At 45.3% G+C, this 24,408-nt stretch overlaps 1 protein-coding gene and 1 gene segment (V, D, J or C); both read left to right on the forward strand.

The window, feature by feature from the left end:
- LOC106538676 (uncharacterized) overlaps positions 1 to 15,386 on the forward strand; it is a 75,436-nt gene extending 60,050 nt beyond the window's left edge. The window contains exons 8-14 of the mRNA XM_087714209.1: positions 229 to 558; positions 3,707 to 4,036; positions 6,712 to 7,014; positions 8,104 to 8,433; positions 10,667 to 10,981; positions 12,721 to 12,890; positions 14,983 to 15,386. Coding sequence (XP_087570335.1) covers positions 229 to 558; positions 3,707 to 4,036; positions 6,712 to 7,014; positions 8,104 to 8,433; positions 10,667 to 10,981; positions 12,721 to 12,890; positions 14,983 to 14,991 — 1,787 coding nt within the window. The 3' untranslated portion in view covers positions 14,992 to 15,386. The remainder of the gene's footprint in view (positions 1 to 228; positions 559 to 3,706; positions 4,037 to 6,711; positions 7,015 to 8,103; positions 8,434 to 10,666; positions 10,982 to 12,720; positions 12,891 to 14,982) is intronic.
- LOC148046865 (Ig gamma chain C region-like) overlaps positions 1 to 24,408 on the forward strand; it is a 112,018-nt gene that overhangs the window by 61,968 nt on the left and 25,642 nt on the right.

Raw genomic sequence — 24,408 nt, forward strand, 5'->3', positions numbered from 1 at the left:
GCAAGATCCCTGAAAGCCCGTGATATGATTTGGCTGCTGGAGGGGCCAGCGGCCGACAGGCCTCAACAGGTCATGTCGCTTTTTCCAGTGCTGTTGTAACTTCGAATGGTCACTAAGTGATTTGCTGTAAGTTAAGGACTACCCAGATGGTGTTTTGTTTCTCCCTATGTTCTTTTTGGCTATTTCATTCCGCCCATCATAAAACATTTGTCGTTTGCACTCTTGCAGCCTGTAAGAACAGTGTGCCACCTCCCACAATGTATCTACTCAAACCACCACTGGAGAGACTCTTCGTTCAAAACAGAGCTATCTTGTCTTGCCTTGTGGTGGGCTATGAACTGGAGAATGTCATCCTCACCTGGACAATGGGTGGACTGAACCTCACCACGAATGCCACCACGGAAAAAATCAAGAGACACCCAAATCGGACCCAAAGTTTCCAAAGCCAACTTAATCTCACCGCTCAGAACTGGGATGCTGGAAAGAAAATCGAATGCCTCGTTACTCATATCTGCACGCTTTTCCCTCAGGTGAAGCAGAGCATCCAAAAAAGCTCAGGTGAGAGAAGGTTCAACAAGGATCCCAAAACTCAGGAGAAAATATTTGACTTGTCTGAATGTCCAGGGCAGGGGTGTCAAACTCAAGGCCTGTGGGCCGGATCTGGCCCGTGATGTGGTTGTATCCAGCCCACAGGACCATCCTGGTCTATGCAATGCAAAGAGGAAACATCAGGGCTGTGTGGCTTTGGCCTGGTCTACCCAGTATGAAGAGGAAAGATTAGGCCAGAGTGGCTTTGGCCTGGTCTACCCAATGCAAAGAGGAAAGATTAGGCCAGCATAGCTTCATCTCAGCCTACCGAGTGTGAAGAGGAAAGATTAGGTCAGTGTGGCCTCAGCCCAATCTACCCAATGTGAAGAGGAAACGTTAAACCAGAGTGGCTTCGGCCTGGTCTACCCAGTGCGAAGAGGAAAGATTAGGCCAGAGTGGCTTTGGCCTAGTCTACCCAATGCAAAGAGGAAAGATCAGGCCAGCATAGCTTTGTCTCAGTCTACCCAATGTGAGGAGGAAAGATTAGGTCAGTGTGGCTTCGGCCTACTCTACCCAATGTGAAAGAGGAAAGGTTAAGCCAAAGTGGTTTCGGCCTGGTCTACCTAGTGTGAAGAGGAAAGAGTAGGCCAGCATAGCTTCGTCTCAGTCTACCAAGTGTGAAGAGGAAAGATTAGGTCAGTGTGGCTTCAGCCCAGTCTACCCAAGGCAAAGAGGAACTATCAGGCCAGCATAGCTTCATCTCGGTCTACCCAATGCGAAGAGGAAAGATAGGCCAGCATGGCTTCCTCTCAGCCTACCCAATGTGAAGAGGAAAGATTAGGTCAGTGTGGCTTCGACCCACTCTACCCAGTGTGAAAGAGGAAAAGTTAAGCCAGAGTGGCTTCATCCTGGTCCACCCAGTGTGAAGAGGAAAGATTAGGCCAGAGTGGCTTCGGCCTGGTCTACCCAGTGTGAATAGCAATAGCAATAACAGTAGACTTATATACCGCTTCATAGGGCTTTCAGCCCTCTCTAAGCGGTTTACAGAGTCAGCATATTGCCCCCAACAACAATCCGGGTCCTCATTTTACCCACCTCGGAAGGATGGAAGGCTGAGTCAACCCTGAGCCGGTGAGATTTGAACCGCTGAACTGCTGATCTAGCAGTCAGCCTGCAGTGCTGCATTTAACCACCGCGCCACCTTGGCTCATGAAGAGGAAAGATTAGGCCAGCATAGCTTCGTCTCAGTCTACCAAGTGTGAAGAAGAAAGATTAGGCCAGAGTGGCTTCAGCCCAGTCTACCAAGTGTGAAGAGGAAAGATTAGGTCAGCCTGGCTTCGGCCCAGTCTACCCAACGCAAAGAGGAATGATCAGGCCAGCATAGCTTCATTTCGGTCTACCCAATGCGAAGAGGAAAGATTAGGTCAGTGTGGCTTCGGCCCTCTCTACCCAATGTGAAGAGGAAAGGATAAGCCAGAGTGGCTTCAGCCCAGTCTACCCAAAGTGAAGAGGAAACATGCCATCAGGTTGGGCAGTGGCGTCAAACTAGCCATGCCCACCTAGTTCACCATTCCACTCAGTTGCCCCTGCCTGCCAGGCCACCTGAGGCCAAGTGCAGCCCTGATGCGGCCCTCAATGAAAATGAGTTTGACACCCCTGGTCCATGGAGATTCGCAGGCATCCAGGTTAACCTAAATGTGCTCTTTTATTTTCAAAGGGTAACTGGACTTCCTGTGTTTTTCCTTGAAGGCATTTCACTTCTCGTCCAAGAAGCTTTTTCAATTCTGACTGAATGGTGGAGACTAGAAGGATTTAAATTCCTTGCGAAGGGAAATACATTCTTATTCCCATTTGCATTATTCATGGCCCAGCTTGTTCTGATCTAGGCTTCCCCAAATCAACGAGGCAGAGTCCTGGTCCCAATGAAACCCCTTTTATTAAATGAAAGTGAATTCCTCTCATTCACATTCAGCCAAGACCTGGTGAACAGTCTTTCAAACAAATATTTATGACCACAGACCTTATTTACCTTGGAAAGCTGCCATGTAAACATTTTCCAAATGAGATGCTGTGCGAGGAAAGACTTGGCACAGAGTCTCGGAGATTCATGGACAGATCTCCACACTCCTGAAATCAATCTAATGACTGAATGAATGAATTGTTTCCCGCAAAAGCCCACTCCCCTTTTGCTCCTCTTTTATTTCACCTGGGAGGGGACAATCACCTTCCACCTGTGACTTTACTCCAAGTCTACTCTGATTTCTGAGTTGTTCTTTTTGTTCTGGCAATAGCAATAGCAGTTAGACTTATATACCGCTTCATAGGGCTTTCAGCCCTCTCTAAGTGGTTTACAGAGTCAGCATATTGCCCCCACAGTCTGGGTCCTCATTTCACACACCTCGGAAGGCTGGAAGGCTGAGTCAACTTTGAGCCGGTGAGATTTGAACTGCTGAACTGCAGATAACAGTCAGCTGAAGTGTCCTGCAGTACTGCACCCTAACCACTGTGCCACCTCGGCTCTCGTGCATGCACACACTGGGAACAGGCTCCCGCTGTTCCTCTGCCTCTAACTCTGTAGGCACCTGATCACTGCCAGACAGCCTCGACCCCGTCTCTGCCTCCAACACGGAGCCCTCATTTGAGCCTTCCCCGGCCTCTAGGACAAGCCAATGCTCCTCCCCAACCTCCTCACTGCCCAACTCTGCTGCCAGCTCTGCTGGCCACTGGTGGGCCACAGCACAGATAAACCTCCTAGGGTCCTCAATGACTCTCAGAAAGAGTACTAACAACCAGATGACTACAAGGAGAGCAAAACCCTTCTGTTCTTCACCATTCAGTCAGAACTGAAGAAGCTTCTTGGATGAAAAGCAAATTGTCTTTGAGGAGAAACAAAGGAAGTTGAGTTGCCTTTTGAAAAAGCACCTTTGGGGTGTGGCTTTCCCTTGAAAATGGAGGAAGGGGAGAGAATAATTCTCAGGACTAATTATCAGAGAACTTATCTCCAGATTTTTGGTTTCATATGCACCCGAAAATGAATAAAAAGATTATATCGTGAATGCGCTATCCTTACCGTATCATCCACAAGATTTTATTATTATTCCAACCATCCCTTTTCTTTCACTTTTTTTTTTTAAATCACCTTTATCCAGATTTCTATCTCTATCTTTATTTTGTATAGATTCCAGCCAAGCACCTTCTCTCTCTTTGGTCCTTCCGCCACCATCACAACTGACACAACCTATTTCCCAAGCTGCTGCTTGGCTGGCTTGTGTGATCCATGGATTCTCTCCATCTGAGATACTCGTCACATGGAAGAAGGGCAACAGAAGTCTAGAAGCCTCTGAGTATATCACAGGCCCATCCATACTTGAAACTGGGAAGTCTACTTTTTCTACTCAAAGCCTCCTGAAAATCCCAGCATCGGAATGGGAGAATAGAGTCATGTATAGTTGCCTGGTGGGGCATGAATCCCTAACTGTCATGAAGAGCATCAGTAAATATCTGTACGGTAAGTCTTGGTGCTGGAAAATTCTTGATCGGCTCAAGAATGGAACCAAGGTTTAATTCTTCTCAGTGCAAATTACTACATGAATCATAGACGGTAGTGAAGAAAGATGAAGAATCTGCACTTTTTAAATTTAGCAGAGTTGGAAGAGACCTGGGAGGTCTTCTAGTCCAACTCCATGCTTAGACAGGAAACCCTACACCACTTCAGACAAATGGTTATCCGATCTCTTCTTTAAAACTTCCAGTGTTGGAGCATTCACAACTTCTGGAGGCAAGTTGTTCCACTGATTAAGTGTTCTCACTGTCAGGAAATTTATCCTCAGTTCTAAGTTGCTTCTGTCCTTGATTAGTTTCAACCTGTTGCTTCTTGTCCTGCCCTCAAGTGCTTTGGAGAATAGCTTGACCCCCTCTTCTTTGTGGCAACCCCTGAGACATCGAAAACACTGCTATCATGTCACCCCTAGTTCTTCTTTTCATAAGACCCAGTTCCTGCAACCGTTCTTCATATGTTTTAGCCTCCAGTCCCCTAATCCTCTTTGTTGCTCTTCTCTGCACTCTTTCTAGAGTCTCCACATCTTTTCTACATGATAGCAACCAAAATTGGATGCAGTATTCCAAGTGTGGCCTTACCAAGGCATTAGAAAGTGGTATTAACCCTTCACCTGATCTTGATTCTATCCCTCTGTTTATGCAGCCTAGAACTGTGTTGGCTTTTTTGGCACACTGCTGACTCATATTTAAATGGTTGTCCACTAGGACTCCAAGATCCCTCTCACAGTTACTACTATTGAGCAAGGTACCACATATACTGTACCTGTGCATTTGGTTTTTCTTGCCTAAATGTAGAACCTTACTCTTGCCTAAATGTAGAATCTTATTCTTTTCATTTACTTTAAGGACGCCTAAAGGTTCGCAGCTTCCAGTTGTGGGTTTTTAATAGCTTCAGTTCATAAACCACTATATAAATATGGGGGAAACTAATGAGCATTTTATACACATTGATTTAATGCAGTATGCAGACTGATTGGTCTTCTTTGAAATGTAAAAGTTAGAAATTTTTTGAACATTTAACATACACTTAACTGTGTTTGTAAAAAAAAGCTTTCACAAAGGGTCAAAACCATTCACTCTCCATCCACCAATGTCTTTCTACTGTACATAATCATCCAATTTTAATAATGTTGCAATTTGGAGACATTATATAAAAGTGGTCTTCCATCTAACAAATCCCATTAGAAGTATATGCTGGCCGTTGACCATAATAAATTTTGATTTGATTCGATTTGATTTGGTTGTGTTGACTCCAAGATCCCTTTTACAGTCACCACTATTGAGCAAGGCACCACATGTACTTCTTAACCCCAAGTACAATACATGAAAACTCAATGTTTACAACTCTTAAGAAGCTACTAAACGTCCTCTATTGAACATTTCAAGGTAACTGTTGATAAGATAGCTCCATCAGTGGTGTATGGGCACAAATGGCTGTTTTACATATTGCAATCTTTTCTTGATGACCACCACATCCACAAATGGGTTTCCAGTTGGAAAGAAGCCTCCATCAGTTATTTGAAGTCACTAAATTTCATGGCCCAGGGATGGATTGCTATGGGTTCGGCTGGGTTCGAGAGAACCCACAGCTATCGTTATGACTGCTTTGGAGAACCTCCAAATCCCACCCCTGGCTGGTCTCTCTCACCCCACCCCTCCCAAGAGTTTCCATGTGGCTTGTTTTGGATGCGAGGTAAGTACAGGGCCCACATGGAGGCTTGGTGAAGGGGAAAAATGGGCCTCTCTGAAGCTTTGGAAGGCCAGAAATGGGCCCGGCAGAAATGGGGGAGGCAGATTTTGCCCTCCCAAAGGCTTGAGGAAAGCCTCCAGAGCCTGGGGAAGACAAAAACACCCTCCCACCCACCCACCGTGGTGCAGAAGGCAGCTAGGCCATGCCCACTATGGCCACAGCCACCCAGCAACTGGGCAGAGAACCCATTGCTGAAATTTTTGAAGCCAACCCCCGTCCTGACCACTCTTATCAAATAAAAACTGGGTGTCCAACATTGCTGATTCATCTGACGGGTTTCCAAAAGGTGCCCTAATTAATTCATGAGCCTCGAGCCAAGTTTCAAAAGAAACCCAGTCATTTATTAGGAACACCGTTTCGGCAATACCCCATTGCAGTCAGATCTAACCTCATTTAAATTATGGCTGAACTTTGTCCCTGTTTCTTCCCTCCCCTCAGTCTGTGTCATAAATCACATTCGCCAATGAGGTGCACACCTCACAGGCCTGCTGTAGTAATCTGAGATCTGACTCTAGCCGAAGGTATGTGTGGAATGCACTCCCCCCGCTCTCCTCACCATGGCAACTTGATAACAGACATGCCAATGCTTTATGAGTTGACATTCGGCTCCCCTCACTTTCTGAAAGTGACCTGTGCGAAGCAAAAACAATTTGAGTAAGGTATAGGATTTAAGGCTGTGTCCGTCCGTCCGTCCCCCCACCTCCGCCAGACTTGTTTGGATTTTATGCATGGAATTGTGCTATAAGGCAATCAGCCTAGATATTTCTACTCTTTACCCAAGGCACTATCTGTTTTTTAGCCATAGATATTAAACTCACATGGTCTTCATTATATGAATGCATTGTGGAACCCCAAAATCAACCATTTCTTTTCAGATTTCCCCAATCCCACTTCTCCGCGAGTAATGGCATTCCACACCTTTGAGGACAATGGCTATCCAAAACTTGTCTGCTTGGCTGCCAGCTTCTACCCAAAAACCATTGACATTCAGTGGAGCACCAAAGGAGAGAAACTCAGCTCCATTCCAAACTGTTCACCTCTGGTGCTCCTCCCTGATGGGACGTTCCAGAAATACTGTAGTCTGACCATCAGTGCAGAAGACAAGCACAATCCACAAACATACACATGCACCGTGAATCACCATGCGACCAACACTAAGAAAGACGTGCATATTTCCGGTAAGTTGGCCATGGAAAGTTGGCCACAATGAGTTGGCCATGGCCATTCCATAAGGTGGTACCATGGGTCCTGATGGCTCTGGCTATTGAGTTGGTATTGATTGACATCAAAGAGGGGGAAAAGCAGCTGATTGGTTGAGGGAGATGAATAGATTTTTGGAATTATCTTATCTGCATTTGCATTCGTAGTAAATAATTGTTTCTATTAAATGGAGAGTTAATTTATTAGCTTTCAGGAAGGAAGGGTTGGATGCAGATCCATTTTTCCAAGGTTGGTTCCATACCTCCTGTCTCCAAGTGGAAGAACCTGCGCTCTACATGGGGTTGCCCTTGAAGAGTATTCGGAGACTTCAGTTTGTCCAGAATGCAGCCGCGCGAGCGATTGTGGGTGCACCTCGGTACACACACGTCACACCTATCCTCTGCGAGCTGCACTGGCTGCCCATTGGTCTCTGCTTCAAGGTGCTAGTCATTACTTTTAAAGCCCTACATGGTATTGGACCTGGGTACTTGAGAGACCGCCTCCTGCCAATTACCTCCCAAAGTCCTATTAGATCCCACAGACTAGGCCTCCTCCGAATCCCATCTGCCGGCCAGTGTCGACTGGCAACTCCCCGGGGGAGGGCCTTCTCTGTGGCTGCTCCGGCCCTCTGGAATGATCTCCCCGTTGAGATCCGGACCCTCACCACCCTTCCGGCTTTCCGCAAAGCAATTAAGACCTGGCTGTTCCGGCAGGCCTGGGGCTGTTGAATTTTCCAGCCCCATCTGAGGATATGACTGTTGTTTTTTAAATGTGTTTGTCTTTTTATTTTTTATTCTGTACCCCCTTCCATTTCTGATTGTTAGCCGCCCTGAGTCTCTCGGGAATAGATGAATCAATCAATCAATCAATCAATCATTTTTGAAACAGAACAAAGTTGTTTGTTTCTCCTTCTTCATCAGCCATCATAAATTAATTTTATTTAGATTTCTCAGGCTAATCACAAGAAGGAGCAGCTGATTTTGAAGTAGTCATTCCAATATATGGAATGGTGAGGTAGGAACCAGAAAGTCCCCGTCCCATTAATTCATGCAACATTGCTTTTCAAGGAACGGTGACATCTCTGAGCAATATGGAAGTGATCAAGATGCAGTTGCCATCCTTCGAAGAGCTCTTCACAAACAGGAGTGCGGCTCTAACCTGCATGATGTCCCTCACGAATGCCAGTGCCAATGCCACCTTCAACTGGGCCATGGATGGCAAACCAGCCAACAATAATTCAGTGACAAACGAAGTCTTCCAAGAAACTAACGACACTTTTTTGACCTATGGCCGACTGGAGGTGAATCTGAGTGAATGGATCAACACCACGCAATTCACCTGTAGCATCCAGAGTGGCCTAGGAGAAACAGAGATGAAGCATTTTGACCGAAGGAATGGTAAGGACTCAGATAAAGAGACGGCAACCGAGGTGAGATTCAGCCGGTTTGGACCAGTTCGCCCGAACCGGTAGTGAAAATCATGGGTGGGTGGGCCCGCCTGCCTCAGCTCTATGCCGTCCTATTCAAGCACATTTTCAAGCCATGTGCATGCGTGCAAGCCGTGTGCATGATCAAAGCACATGCATGGAAGGCCGAGTGCATGCACAATCATGGGTAGAGAAGAGCCGAGGTGGCGCAGTGGTTAGGGTGCAGTACTGAAGGCCACTACAGCTGACTGTTATCTGCAGTTCAGCGGTTCTAATCTCACCGGCTCAAGGTTAACTCAGCCTTCCATCCTTCCGAGGTGGGTGAAATGAGGACCCAGACTGTGGGGGCGATATGCTGACTCTGTAAACTGCTTAGAGAGGGCTGAAAGCCCTATGAAGCGGTATATAAGTCTAACTGCTATTGCTATTGCTATAAGGAAAGTAAGTGAATACCAACCCTGGACAGCAAGCAAATGAGACAGAAGAAGTACAGGGAGATTGGGAAGTAGTTCAATCCAGCTCTATTCTGAATTGATCCTGGCAGTAGCTCTAATCAGAGCCGAGCCTTATATCTCAACAGCAGAATTGTGGCATTATTTATTTGTTTTAGGGAATTTATATTTCCAATTTTCCAATTTCCAATTTAATAAAATTTGTATGCCGCCCACTCCCTAGGGACTCTGGGCGGCTTACAGACAGATAAAAAACAATTTAAAATTTAAAAATAAAGGTACATTATTAAAATTGCACATCATTCATTCAGGGTAGGTGGGGCTGGACATTGATCAACAGCCCCAGGCCTGCCGGAACAGCCAGGTCTTGGTGGCTTTACGGAAGGCCAGGAGAGTGGTAAGGGTCCGGATCTCTACAGATAGATCATTCCACAGGGCCAGCGCAGCTACAGAGAAGGTTCTCCCCCGGGGAGTCGCCAGCCGGCATTGTCCGGTCGACAGCACCCGGAGGAGGCCCAACCTGTGAGATCTAGTTGGTCGTTGGGAGGTATGTGGCAGGAGGCGGTCTCTCAGGTAGCCAGGTCCTAAACCATGTAGGGCTTTAAAAGTAACGACTAGCACCTTGAAGCGCGTTCGGAGACCAATAGGGAGCCAGTGCAGCTCGCGGACGATGGGTGTAACATGGGTGTATCTAGGTACACTCAATATCGCTCACACGGCTGCATTCTGGACCAACTGCAGTCTTCGAACACTCTTCAGGGGCAGCCCCATGTAGAGCGCGTTACAGTAATCCAGTCTTGAGGTGACGAGGGCATGAGTGACCATTTGAAGTGCCTCCCGGTCCAGATAGGCACCATATTGCTGCCTATTTGCACATGGTGACTCAAGGTGGCTTGCAGGAACACCAAACAATTAAAACTAATAAAAGAGAACAGGCATCAAAGCTGGATGAGTGTCTTTGGGCCAATCATCAGGAGACTGTGAGTTCTAGGCCCACATTAGGCATGAAAACTGGCTGAGTGACTATGAGCCAATCAGCAGGAGTCTGTGAGTTTTAATCCCACATTAGGTATGAAAACCAGCCTGTTGACTTTGAGCCAATCATCAGGAATCTGTGAGATTTAGTCCCACATTAGATATGAACGTTGACTGGGTCCAGTGCCTCTCTCTCAGCCGAAACCACCTCACAGGGTTCTTGTCAGGAAAAGAGGAGAAACAAGGAACATATGTATGTTTCCCAACTTAAGTTACTGATAAACTAATAGAGACATGATTTTTAAAAAATCTAATAGGTAAATAATATTGATGGCCTTTTAACTTAGGAATTCCGCCAGAATTCCAGATATCATAGCTTGATGAGAACGGCAGGGATGTTGACGATTTCTTACCCATCATCCTTCCATGAAAAGTGAGCTGTCGGGTAGCCTAGTGGTAAAGATACTTGCCTCCCACTTGGGAGGTTGAGAGTTCAATCCTAGGTAGCAGCAGGTATTTCTCTCCTAGGGCGCAAAGAAATAAAATTATCTGCTATGAACTCTGTGTGGCATCAGGAAGGGCATCCGGAGTGTAAACGCTTAGCTCTGTCCAGTTGTCCCAATTCTACCCCGAATTAAGGGATTATAAGGGTGGGCATAAAAAGGGAGTTTTATCCTTACTTGAAAGAACCCTTCTCAATACAGCGAAGGGTACAATGATGATAGAGTCCAGCGCATTTTGTTTCCTGAACATGTTGTCTTATTTTTGTTAACCTAGGGACTGTGAGACCCCCCAAAGTGGATCTCCAGCGTCAGTCGTCCAGCGAAAACTTCAACGTAACCCTCCTGTGCATTGCAAAAGATTTCTATCCAGATGAAATCTTTCTCAAGTGGGAAGAAGAGAACCAAGAGATGTCCTTCAAGGGCTACGATGCCCACAGCATGAAGTGCGACCACGAGAAACAAACGTGCTCCTTGCTGAGCATGCTCGAAGTCCCCACCAGCAAATGGATGACGGGAGCCTCCTACAGATGCCTTGTAGCTCATGTCTCTTCTGAAAACCTAATCGCTAGAACAACTAATTTCTTAACTGGTAAAAAGAAAATCATTAACGCCAACAACCACCTCCATTGTGGCGTTCTTGTTATAATGCACCCTTTATGTACCCTTCCATTTCACATTAAAACAATATGCATGAATTGGATGTTTCTTTCTTTCTTCTTCGATTGGCACCTTCTTTACACCAAAAAGAGCCACAATTTAGGCCAGGGTTCAGCAACCCGCAGCTCTGGAGCCGCATGTGGCTTTTTTTATTCCTCTTCTGCGGCTCCCTGTTGCTCAAAATTCTCGTCACAACCAACAATGTGCGACGCCCGCCGGTACGCAATGCATTGAGCTTTTATAAACCCTGGTAGGCCAACCATGGATATATCCATGAAAAGAAAAGTTTCAGAAGAAAACAGAACATTTAAATTAAATGTTTAAAACTATATATGCTAGTTCTGTGGCCGCTCAGGAAATAGTTAAGCACGGGAAGAGTTTTGTGGCTCCGGGTGTTTGTCATCATTTTACTTACGTTTGAACGTGATTTTTGACCCTAATCATTTCTTTTTGCTGGTTTTAAGACTGGTTCATTACTGAATTTTACGCTCCGGGGAATGAGGATTTGATAGTCCTTTCTCTAGGCACGATGCACATTGATCTTGCTTTAAATCTGCTTTGATCATTTTATACTTTGGGGGGGGGGGGGGCTGTCGTTTCTGTCACTCACCCTGAACCTTTGATTCTCGGTGGTATGAAATATCGTAATCATTGGTAGTCCTCCACTTATGAATGCTCCCTTAGCGACTGTTTGAAGTTAGGATGGACCCAGGGGTGGGCTTCAAAAATTTTACTAAGGGGTTCTCTGCCAGGTTGCTGTGTGGGTGTGGTCATGGTGGGTGTGGCCTAGTCGGCCTCCTGCACCATGGCAGGGGGGGAGTTTTAGCCCTCTCTGGGCTCAGGAGGCTTTTTTCGAACCTCCGGGAGGGCAAAAATGGCCTCCTCAGACTCCGGAAGCCAGAAATGAGCCTGTTTCGAGCCTTTCCAAACTTCCGGTAGGCCCGTTTTTTCCCTCCCTGAGCCTCTGTACTACCCTGTATCCAAAATAGGCTGTGTGGGGACTCCTGGAAGAGGCGGGTGGGGTGGGCATGGCCAGTCAGGAGTGGGATTTGGGGGTTCTCTGAACTGTACAGAATTTTAGCTAGAGGTTCTCCCTAACCCATTGCGAACTCCCAGCAGCCCACCCCTGGATGGACCCCACAAAAACTACTTATGACTCGATTCTGAAATTCTGATGGCTGCCCCACCCCCTATGTGGTCATGTGATCATATTTGGGGTGCTGCACAACTGGTCCACCTGTATAGACATTTGCAGCATCCTGCGATCCCCTGGTCACCATTTACGGCATTTTTGCCAGAAATCACCATTTACCTCTGGGTTTTCGGCAAAATACCAAGTCCATGGTGAACAATAGATTCGCTTAACAACTGCTGCATTCGCTGAAGGACCGTGGCATTTGCTTAACCACGGTCACCGAAAAGAAAATAGTTGCAAAATCAAGTTGGACAAATAATGACCCATTGTGCAGCCACTGTGGCTTTCAACAGTAATTGCCAGGCTCCATAATGTACTTAAGTCGAGGACTACCCATACAGATGTTCAATAAATGATCAAATAGAAATTGATCGTGTCTTTCTCCCATTCTCTGTCCACCAAATGTTTTCTATTGGTTTTTCTCCCTTTGCTTTTCGGAGCCCTCTTTCTAATTAGTTTTTTTTTTTGTTCTTCAGATTCCTGGGATTGTAGCCTCATGGGAGCCGCTTTCTGCGATATCCGCAACGAAAGCGAGGATGAATACAGCGAGCTGGAAGAAGCCAACGGTGTCTGGAATAAAGTTTTCACCTTCATTGTTCTCTTCATCATAGCCATATTTTACGGCGGCCTAGTCACTTTCATCAAGGTAAAAAGGAAATCTGATTCAAAGCATAAAAATAGAATATTGCCATTTCTTTGTTTCTCAATTGCCCATCCAGTAGCAATAGCAGTTAGACTTATATACCACTTCATAGGGCTTTCAGCCCTCTCTAAGCGGTTTACAGAGTCAGCATATCGCCCCCACAGTCTGGGTCCTCATTTCACCCACCTCGGAAGGATGGAAGGCTGAGTCAACCTTGAGCCGGTGAGATTAGAACCGCTGAACTGCAGATAACAGTCAGCTGAAGTGGCCTGCAGTAGTGCACCCTAACCACTGCGCCACCTCAGCTCAGTAAAGGAGTACCTACCAATTGTACCTACCCAAAGACTGTTAAGGAGCTCGGACGGACATTTGGATCCTCTGGAGCACTGTACCAGAATGGTATCTGGTGCTCCGGGCAGGCTCCGGTATGCCCATACTGGGGCGTACTGCCTGCAACCCACCACTGAGAAGTACCTCTATAACATTTGTTGTAAGTTCATGCAGGTAGTTTAGACATTAAAATGGTAATACGCTACATATCTTAGAGCAGGGGTGTTAAAATCGATGTCATTGAGAGCCGCATCAGTGTTGTGTTTGAACTTCCGGGGGGGGGGGTAGCATAGTGTGCTTAGATCTGGCCTGAGGGGCTACCCTGAAACAGCAAAGAAACAGCCTGTGGTGTCTCTGCATGGCCCTCCTGCGCTCCATTTTCAGCCGTGACGGCCTCCTGCATCCCTCCGCCAGCAGAAACAGTGCCCTGGGGGCACATGCCCCTCCTTGGACTCAGCTTTTGGCTGAAATGGGCTCCTGAAGCCCTCTTCCATGAAAATGGAGCCTGGGAGGGTCACATGCATCCTCCCTGAGCTCGGTTTTCACTGATAGAGGGCTGAAGGAGGTCATCGCAGCCAAAAACAGAGCTCAGGAGGGCCGTACAGAGGCAGTGGGGATAGGATAGAGGAGGCTTCTGTGGAGCACGCCTGAGGGAGAGAAGGGGATAGGATAAAGGAGGCCTCTGTGGGGCAATCCTGAGGGAGAGAAGGGGATAGGATAGGGGAGGCTTCTGTGGGGCAATCCTGAGGAGAGAAGGGGAGAGGAAGGGAGAGGAGGGAAGAGGCTTCTGTGAGGCAATCCTGAGGAGAGAAGGGGATAGGATAGGGGAGGATTCTATGGGCCAAGCCTGAGGAGAGAAGGGGAGAGGAAGGGAGAGGAGGTAAGAGGCTTCTGTGAGGCAAGCCTCAGGAGAGAAGGGGATAGGGGAGGATTCTGTGGGCCAAGCCTGAGGAGAGAAGGGGAGAGGAAGGGAGAGGCTTCTGTGAGGCAAGCCTGAGGGAGAGAAGGGGAGAGGAAGGGAGAGGAGGAAAGAGGCTTCTGTGAGGCAAGCCTGAGAAGAGAAGGGGAGAGGAAGGGAGAGGAGGGAAGAGGCTTCTGTGAGGCAATCCTGAGGAGAGAAGGGGATAGGATAGGGGAGGATTCTGTGGGCCAAGCCTGAGGAGAGGGGAGAGGAAGGGAGAGGAGGGAAGAGGCTTCTGTGAGGCAAGCCTGAGGGAGAGAAGGGGAGAGGAAGGGAGAGGAGGGAAGAGGCTTCTGTGAGGCAAGCCTCAGGAGAGAAGGGGATAGGATAGGGGAGGATTCTGTGGGCCAAGCCTGAGGAGAGAAGGGGAGAGGAAGGGAGAGGAGGGAAGAGGCTTCTGTGAGGCAAGCCTGAGGGAGAGAAGGGGAGAGGAAGGGAGAGGAGGGAAGAGGCTTCTGTGAGGCAAGCCTGAGGAGAGAAGGGGATATGATAGGTGAGGATTTTGTGGGCCAAGCCTGAGGAGAGAAGGGGAGAGGAAGGGAGAGGAGAGGCTTCTGTGAGGCAATCCTGAGGAGAGAAGGGGATAGGATAGGGGAGGATTCTGTGGGCCAAGCCTGAGGGAGAGAAGGGGAGAGGCAAAGCCGATCATAACTACTCATTAATTTTCAAGCTGTAAGTGTCAATTTATCAAGCTTGATCATGTAGTTTCGTAGCAGAGCACAAGTATCCAGCTAGTTATTTAATATCGAGTAGTTGATTTAATCTTTTTTTCTCTCTCTCTCTTCCCTCTTTCTCTTTTGACAGGTGAAATAACCCCCACCCTCACCCTTTTCCTATCGATGAAGCACACCTCAAACGGGACCCCACCTTTTCCCCTCCATCACACATGTCTCCTGCTCATCCTTCCTGACCCCTGTTCTGAGCTACGTGCTTCATGGAAAGTCACAGCTAAGCATTAAATGTCACCAACACGATCCACTTCCATGCAAACCCGTCTCTGCTTTGGCCGCCTTAACAATAACAGGAAGAAACCAGTTGGCTCTCTGCATGGAAGAAAAAGTTCTAGGAAACGAAGGAAGTGTAATATTGTTACCCAAATGTTCACCAATGCTAAGAAACTCATGAAGGGTGCACAAATAGCAAATTTGTCAGGGTTCCAAGTAACACACCCAATGAAATAAGATTCTGTTCTATGTTATTACTGTATTTTTCAGAGTATAAGATGCACTGGAGTATAAGACGCACCAAGATTTTGAAGAGTCATATTTTTAAAAAAAGGTTTTGCACTCTGCAGACCTCCCAAAAATGGCCCATTTTCCACAAAAACGGGCCCATTTTTTTGTCAAAAAAAGTGGTGTGCATAGCCTTTAGGAGGCTTGTAGAGTGCTCCTGGGAAGTGGGGGCAAAAAGAAGCAAAAACATGTCCCATTTTTTTTGCTCATTTTGCCCTCCCCAGTCCCCCGGAGCACTCTGAAAGCCTCCTAAAGGCTATGCACGTCCATTTTTACAAAGGGGGTAGGGTTTCGGGAGGTCAGAAATGCTGTATTCAGTGTATAAGATGCACCCAGATTTTCAACCTCTTTTCTGAGGAAAAAAGGTGCATCTTATACTCCCAAAAATAGGTTAGATACCAATATTGGCACGTCTGGGAAAACCCGAATCTGAAAGCTTCCAGGTTTCCCTCACCCAAAAGAAAGTTCAACTCCCTGCCCAGCACCCACATGTCCATCACATGATCCAATCAGGCACCGTCCAACACTGGAGATGCCTCCCAGTCACCTCATCACAGCTGCAGGGCAAGACGGCCTTGACTCTCTGAGAAAAGAATGTTATTTTGAGTATATATCTCCCATGCTCCATATAATTCCCCTCTTCCCATTTTCCCACAGTAGAAATTGCGGCAGGCCTGAAGGCCCAAATGTAAAAGATGGCTTCCAGGTTTGACAAAATTGTTAATCCTGTCCTCTAATGTCTAAAAGGGGAAATGTCAAAAGAGCAAAGAGAAATGCTGTGCCGTTTCCAAAACAGGCCACCTTTGGATCATGGTTAGTTTATTGGCATGGCACATCAACGGATCCTCTGCAGAGGTGGGTTCCTACCGGTTTGGACTGGTTCAGTGACCCATGCCTGCCAAGCCCCAAACTGTTTCTACTAAGGGGCCGCCATCTTGTTTTTCGGTTCTGCGCATGCACCGTACCATTTTTCAGTGGAAATTGTATACTTTTTTCATTTTTTAAGGTTTTGAGCATGCGCAGACCTTTTTATTTGCAAATGCACACAGGTGGGTAGCGGCATGTGTGCAAGAGAAGCATGCACATGCACACAAAAATTTTGAGCCACTGAACCAGCAGCAATGCCAGCGGCAACCCGCCCCTGAGCCTCTGGTGCACTAAAACCACTTTTCAAGAGTGACCCTATTTTTTAATTATTCAAGAAAAGAGGGCCCCACCTTCGGTACATAACCTACCAACTTATTTTTCAATATCAGTTTGGTTGTTCTCTTGATGGGCCCTCTAGTGCAGTGGTGTCAAACTCAAGGCCCGGGGGCCAAATCCGGCCCACGGGGCATTTAGATCTTCCCCACGGGGCCACCCTGGAAATGGCAAAAGACTCGCCCATGGGTGGCCCTCACGAGCTCTGTTTTCACTGGCAGAAGGTTCTAGGGGACCATTGCAGCCGAAAATGGAGCTCCGGAGCCTGTTTTTGCTGGCAGAGTGCTCGACGCCCATATAGGCACCACTGATGTGAGTTATCTCAAACTGGACATGCCCCCTTGGTCCCCCCTGATATCAAACACAACCCTGATGCAGCCCTCATTGAAATCAAGCTCTAGTACTAAACAGCTAATCACTATTTTCTTTAAAGTCAATTTAATGAACTACTTCATTTGCTTCCAATTAGGCATTTAGGCCCAGAAAGTTTCTTAGTGCAACATAAAAAGAGCAAATTATTTTCTAGAGCAGGTGCCAAAAAGGGAGCATGAACATGTGCACACATATGAGAGTGTCGTAAACCAGAAGGGGAGATAACTGGCTTGCATGCGCATGCCGGGAAGCTGCGTTTTCAGTTTCTGGCACACTCACGTGCACTGACCACCTGGTCTTCTAGTTTTAGTGTGCATGTGTGAATGCAAACCAGCTGGACACCACGCATGCATGTGCCAGAAACCAGAAGACTAGGAAGCTGGTGTGGACATGTGCGCTGGGATGCTGCTCCTCCGGTTTCTGGCACTCCCATACGTGCGCAAACCAGCTGGCTGGTGTGTTGGTGCACACCGGAAGCCAGAACAGTTTGCATGCCCAGATTGATGGCTCTGTGTGCCACTTCCATCACATGTGGCACAGGTTCGCCATCATGGTTCTAGAGTGTCCAAAATCAACGGTTGTTTTGCTGAAAGTAGACATCTCTACACATCATTGTATGTTCATTGATTAAGGTTATGTAAGGATATTATTGTGATGTAGCATTAACGAGCATTAATCTTTCTTTTCAGTTTATGACACTGAATAACACTGCCTTGGCAACTGCATTTATTTTATCCTATTAGCACAAAATGTTGCCCTCCTCTGCTATATAAACTGCATTCAAGCAGGTTTTTACTGAATTTCATTATATTGTGCTACGTTTTAGGTTGTATACTGCACTATTCTTAAGATTGTTGCTTATTTTTGCTATATATATTACTTCAATAGTTGCACTGAGTCTTGACTATATTATTTTTCTTGTTCCCCATCATATAATTTTCTCATTAAGTGGAAGTATTCTGTAAAATTTTTGCTGCTACATAAAGTTTCTTTTTCAACCTGTATATTATTCTTTGTCTCTAACTTTTTTTAAAAGTGGGGGAGGGTGTTGGGGGGACTGCAGTAAGCATTGATTTTACATCCAGAAGGAGTTGACTCAAATCATCAAAATCAAATTGATATTTATTAATAGCAACCAGTTGGTTGAAGTGATTAAGGCATCAGACAAGAAACCAGGAGACTGGGAATTCTGTTCTCGTCACCTCAAGACTGGATTACTGTAACGCACTCTACATGGGGCTGCCCCTGAAGAGTGTTCGAAGACTGCAGTTGGTCCAGAATGCAGCCACGCGAGCCCATATTGGGTGTACCTAGGTACACCCATGTTACACCTATCCTCCGCGAGCTGCACTGGCTCCCCATTGGTCTCCGGACGCGCTTCAAGGTGCTAGTTGTTACTTTTAAAGCCCTACATGGTTTAGGACCTGGCTACCTGAGAGACCGCCTCATGCCATTTACCTCCCAATGACCAATAAGATCACACAGATTGGGCCTCCTCCGGGTGCCGTCGGCCGGTCAATGTCGGTTGGCGGCTCCCCGGGGGAGGGCCTTCTCTGTAGCTACTCTGGCCCTATGGAACGATCTACCCGTAGAGATCCGGACCCTTACTACTCTTCCGGCCTTCCGTAAAGCCACTAAGACCTGGCTGTTCCAGCAGGCCTGGGGCTGTTGATTAGTATCCAGCCCCACTCTAACAGTATGCATGGTGTGAAATTTTAATACTTGTATCCTTATTTTAAATTTTTTAATATATGTTTCCTTTGTCTTGTCTGTAAGCCGCCCAGAGTCCCAAGGGAGTGGGTGGCATACAAATGTTAATAAATCTAAATCTAAATCTAAATCCCACTTTGGGAACAAAACTGGATGTCTTTGAGCCAGTCACTTTTCCTCATCCCTAGGAAGGAGGCAATGGCCAACTGCTTCTGAAAAACCTTGAAAATGTTTAGAAATTAGGCAGTGGAAGAAGGTAGTGATGGGATAGATTGAACAGCAGATGCAAACAGAGATAAATATCCAAGAGAGGAATTTGGAAGGCAAGTAAAAATAAGCATAGCAATTAAAATATTCAAGCAGGCAAGAGTTGATGAATAGATGATTTTTTTTCATTGTTGTTTTGATTTGATTTCCCCTTCCCCCAATCTTTCTCTTGAAGCAAAGCAATTACAAGTATTGGAGCGGGCAAGAGCTGACAGATAAATGATTTTTTCATTATTGCTTTGATTCACTTTCCCCTTCCCCTCTCTCATAGCAATTAAAGTATTGAAGTTGGCAAGAGATGATGGATAGATTATTTCTCTTTTTTATTGTTGTTCTGATTTGCTTCTCCTTTTTTTCTCTGTCTCTCTTTGGTTATCACTTTTTTTAACACCGGTGACATGATTAGAAGTTAGATAGGAAAGAAAGGGAAAGTCTTTTAATAAAGGGTGACATGATTAAAAGCTAGAATGAGTGATAGAAACAAGAGAAGGGGAAATATTAGTGTATGCATTTTTATATAATAAAATGAAAGTAATAATAAGAGAAAATGTGGAACAATTGAACAATGATAGATTGCAACCTAATATAAATGTGTATTATTATTAGTAGAAATACATAATTGATTGAATGTAATAATTATGATTAACTTTATTAATTTTATTTGTATTAGAATGTATGACAACCAGGTGCCACATTGTTTCGGCATTGACTTGATACATTTATAAAAAATAAAAAACTCGGGGTGGGGAGGGAGAAACCCTGCCAATAAAATTTCAGGGTCTTCTCTCCAAGAATCAGATACGATTAAATAGAAGAGTGGAGGGGGAACCTCACACATTAAAAGTCACATATGTATGGCCTAAGTACCGATGGTGAAAATGTTTACAAGAAAAAAGAGAAATAGGCTTTAAAAACAGGATGGAGATTGACAGTAAATGTTCCCAGGTGCAGATGTTTTCAAGTTTAACTCTAGACTGTTCCGAAATTAGAGAAGTTGTAAATTTCAGCATAGTTCCGATCTAAATAGCAAGCGAATACATAGAATAGAATAACAGAGTTGGAGATCTTGGAGGTCTTCTAGTCCAACCCCTGCTTAGGCAGGAGACCCTACTACTTCAAACAAATGGTTATTCAACCTCTTCTTTAAAACTTCCAGTGTTGGGGCATTCACAACTTCTGGAGGCAAGTTATTCCACGGATTGTTTTTACTGTCAGGAAATTTCTCCTCGGTTTTAAGTTGCTTCTCTCCTTGATGAGTTTCCACCCATTGCTTCTTGTTCTGCCCTCAGGTGCTTTGGAGAAGAGTTTGATTCCCTCTTCTTTGTGGCAGCCCCTGAGATATTGAAAGACTCCTATCATGTCTCCCCTAGTCCTTCTTTTCATTAAACTAAACATACCCAGTTCCAGCAATCGTTCTTCATAACTAAATAAGTCTAAGAGCACGTAGACTTATATACCGCTTCATATTTCTTTACAGATCCTTCGCTCTCTAAGCAGTTCGGAGAACCGAGTCAGCCTATTGCCCCTAACAATCTCAAAATCCTTTATTCAATTGTGCCTCATTGGTTCCACATATCCTTAATAGGTTTTATTATGACCAAAAAAATTAATAAAATAAAAACCACCCCAGAGGATTAAGGGAAACCTATAACCTATCTTTCCTGAGAAATTGTGAGATTTCTCAACAAATATGTCTCACATGGCAATCCCGAAAACAAAGCAAATAAAATGGCTACAACCATAAATTCGGTGCTATCGATAACATTTAACCCTATCATACATTTAGAGTAGAATAACAGAGTTGGAAGGGACCAGGGAGGTCTTCTAGTCCAACCTCCTGCTCGGACAGAAAACCCTATACCATTTCAGACAAATGGTTGTCCAATCTCTTCTTCAAAACTTCCAGTGTTGGAGAATTTACAATTTCTGGATTTAATAATTTAAAAACATTTAATAAGGTTCATATATATATATATATAAGCTAAGGCACCTTTGCAGACATTCATTCTGTCCCGTAATGGTAACTTTCTCATTGCATATCCTTATTACTAAGTCCAGTGGTGGGATTCAGCTGGTTCGCACCTATTCGGGAGAACCGGTTGGTAACTTTCTAAGCAGTCCGGAGAACCAGTTTTCGGAAGAAATCTTTTGTTTTTTCCCACTTTACAGGGCTAATCCTGTAAGGAAAGCAGGAAGGAAACATTCTGGTGTTGTTTCTAGCCTCATCTTTATTGCCCTGCTTACAGAAACTGCCTCTCCGGGTTAACCCTTATTACCATTGTAACAACTAAGTCGAAGTTCCCCATCTACCTGAGTGACATTGACTTGGCTACGCCCTCATGATCACATGACCACCGAGCCCCGCCTACCCAGCTAGTCATTAGGGCAGAGAACTGGTTGGTAAATTATTTGAATCCCACCACTGACTTAGTCGTACAGTTTTGTTACAGAAAAGGTGATTTTAGACTTTCTTTCAGCTTTAGGATTGTCCTATGGAGACATTTATCTAAGAGTAAGTTTCACTGAATACTTAAAATTCTTGGAATGGAATGGAATAGAATAGAATAGAATAGAATAGAATAGAATAGAATAGAATAGAATTCTTTATTGGCCAAGTGTGATTGGACACACAAGGAATTTGTCTTAGGTGCAGATGCTCTCAGTGTACCTCAAAAATACATTCAATAGCAATAGCAATAGCAGTTAGACTTATATACCGCTTCATAGGGCTTTCAGCCCTCTCTAAGCGGTTTACAGAGTCAGTATATCGCCCCCACAGTCTGGGTCCTCATTTCACCCACCTCGGAAGGATGGAAGGCTGAGTCAACCTTGAGCCGGTGAGATTAGAACCGCTGAACTGCAGATAACAGTCAGCTGAAGTGGCCTGCAGTACTGCACCCTAACCACTGTGCCACCTCGGCTCTTCACGGCTGATTCATCAAGAATCAGAAGATACAACACTTAGTGATAGTCATAGGATACTAAATACGCAATCAAATCATACTAGGAAACTAAGTAAAACCATATAAATCTTAAAGACACAACCAACAAGGTTATATTCATAAGTAGAAAGGAGATTGGTAACCGAAAGGATGGGAAGAATAAGGGTAATACAGTTCTTACTAAATAGTTCGACAGTGTTGTGGGAATTAATTGTTTAGCAGAGTGATGGCACGCAGGTAGCAGTGGGTTTCACATTTTGTTACTACTGGTTTGCCCCACACACACCCAGCATACACTTTGCTTACACATGTGCCTTCCACACATGCGCCCGACCTCAAAGGTGTGCCTAAAAAGGACAGCATAGAGTGGGGGGGGGGGGTTGGCACCCACAATTTCCACTACTGGTTTGGGTGAACCAGTCTGAACGGACTGAATACCACACCTCTGCATGCAAGGAAAAAACTGTCCTTGTGTCTGGTTGTTCTGGTGTGCTTTGGAATTGCAAAGTTCCCTACAGATAACCAGGCATAATATTGGATATTAGCATCTATTTCCAAGTGGCGAACCTTGGTTGATTCCTAAAAAGCTAGAGACATTTTGAATCTTGCTAGCACATGGATATGAGACCTATTAGGAAGTGTTATTGATGCTGAGACTTTAGAAAAAGTGCAGAGAAGAGCAACTCAAATGATGAAAGGCCTGGAGACTAAAAGCATATGAAGAACGATAGCAGGAACTCGATATGGCTAATCTAGAGAAAAAAAGGACTAAGGGTGACATGTCAGCAGTATTCCAGTATATGAGGGGCTGCCAGAAAGAAGAGGGGGTTAACATAGAATAGACTAACAGAGTTGGAAGGGACCTTGGAGGTCTTCTAGTCCAAGCCCCTGCTTAGGCAGGAAACCCTACACCACTTCAGACAAATGCTTATCCAACATCTTCTTAAACGTTTCTACTGTTGGAGCATTCACAACTTCTGGAGGCAAGTTGTTCCACTGATGAATTGTTCTAACTGTCAGGAAGTTTCTCCTCAGTTCTAAGTTGCTTCTCTCCTTGATAAGTTTCCACCCATTGCTTCTTGTTTTACCCTCAGGTGCCTTGGAGAGTAGCTTGGCTCCCTCTTCTTTGTGGCAACCCTTGAGATATTGGAAGACTGCTATCATGTCTCCCCTAGTCCTTCTTTTCATTAAACTAGACATAACTAGTTCCTGCAACCGTTCTTCCTATGTTTTAGCCTCCAGTCCCATAATTTCCAAAGCACCAGAAGGGAAGAGAAGAAACAATGGATGGAAGCTAATCAATGAACAAAAGCTACCTGGAATTCAGGAGGGACTTGCTAACAGTGAGAACAATTAAGCAGTGGGATAGCTTGCTTTCAGAGGTGGTGGGTGCTTCATCACTGGAGGTTTTTAAGAAGAGCCTGGGCAGTCACCTGTCTCAAATCTTAAACTTCTTAAAATTAAGAAGTTGCAGAAGACAATAATAGCCAATCTTTCATAAGAAACGACACAGATGGAGTAATGCATTCACTGAGAGAGGATCTTGACTTGAAGATGTTTCTACCGGTGTCACAGGTTCGTGTTGGGGAAATTCAGATCCTAGAAATCAGGATTCTTATTAAAGGACATTTGGCTGCTCTCTATCCCCCTGATCAACTTTATTTTCCAAACAACAATATGTGTCACAAAAATCAGAACAATTCCATTCTTGGAAAATCAATGTCTCCGTCGTCTGCATTTCATGCCTGCCTGCTTTGGAATCCACAGTCAAGAACAAAGACAAGACCTATATGTTTATCAAGTGCTTAAACCGAGGATAATGGATGGAGAGAATCTGGGCTCCATTTTCTTCTGAGAGAGGGAGAGCGAGAAGGAAAAGAAAGGAAAGGACGAAAGGAAAGGGGAAGGGGTGGAAAGGAAAGATAGAAAAAGGAAAGGAGGGGAAGAAAGAAAGGGGGTAGGGGAGAAAAGGAAAGGAAAGGAAGAAAGAAAAGGTGAAGGGGAAGAAAGGAAAGAAAAGGGGAAGGGGAGGAAAGGAAAGATAGAAAAAGTAGAGGAAAGGAAAGGAGAGGAGAGGAAAAGAAAGGAAGGAAGGAAGAAAAGGGGAAGGGGAAGAAAAGAAAGGAAAGGGAAAGGGGAGGAAAGGAAAGGAAAGATAGAAAAAGGAGAGGAAAGGAAAGGAAAGGAAAGGAAAGAGGATTTCATCGGAGAATGTAAATGGAGAGGGGTGAAGAAATAGATCTGAAATATGTACATCAGACTGAAATGCAGTAGAAGAAGCTTGTTGGACCAGAATCAAAGAAGGAAACTGAAAAGCCTAGTGGCCTTTTGGAAAGAGCACCATGGGACTTCCATGAGCTGGATTATTGAGACTCTCCATAGACATATCATACAGTAGACATTCTGAGGTCCAAACTGCTATGGAATTTCATTCACTTCCTCCAGAAGTTGTGGCATGCTCTGACATTGGAGGGCTTAAAGAAAACATTGGACAACCATTTGTTCAG

Source organism: Thamnophis sirtalis, unplaced genomic scaffold (genome assembly GCF_051295495.1).
Source record: "Thamnophis sirtalis isolate CommonGarterSnake01/CBP01778 unplaced genomic scaffold, rThaSir2_p1.2 scaffold_4, whole genome shotgun sequence".
NCBI classification, from domain to species: Eukaryota; Metazoa; Chordata; class Lepidosauria; order Squamata; family Natricidae; genus Thamnophis; species Thamnophis sirtalis.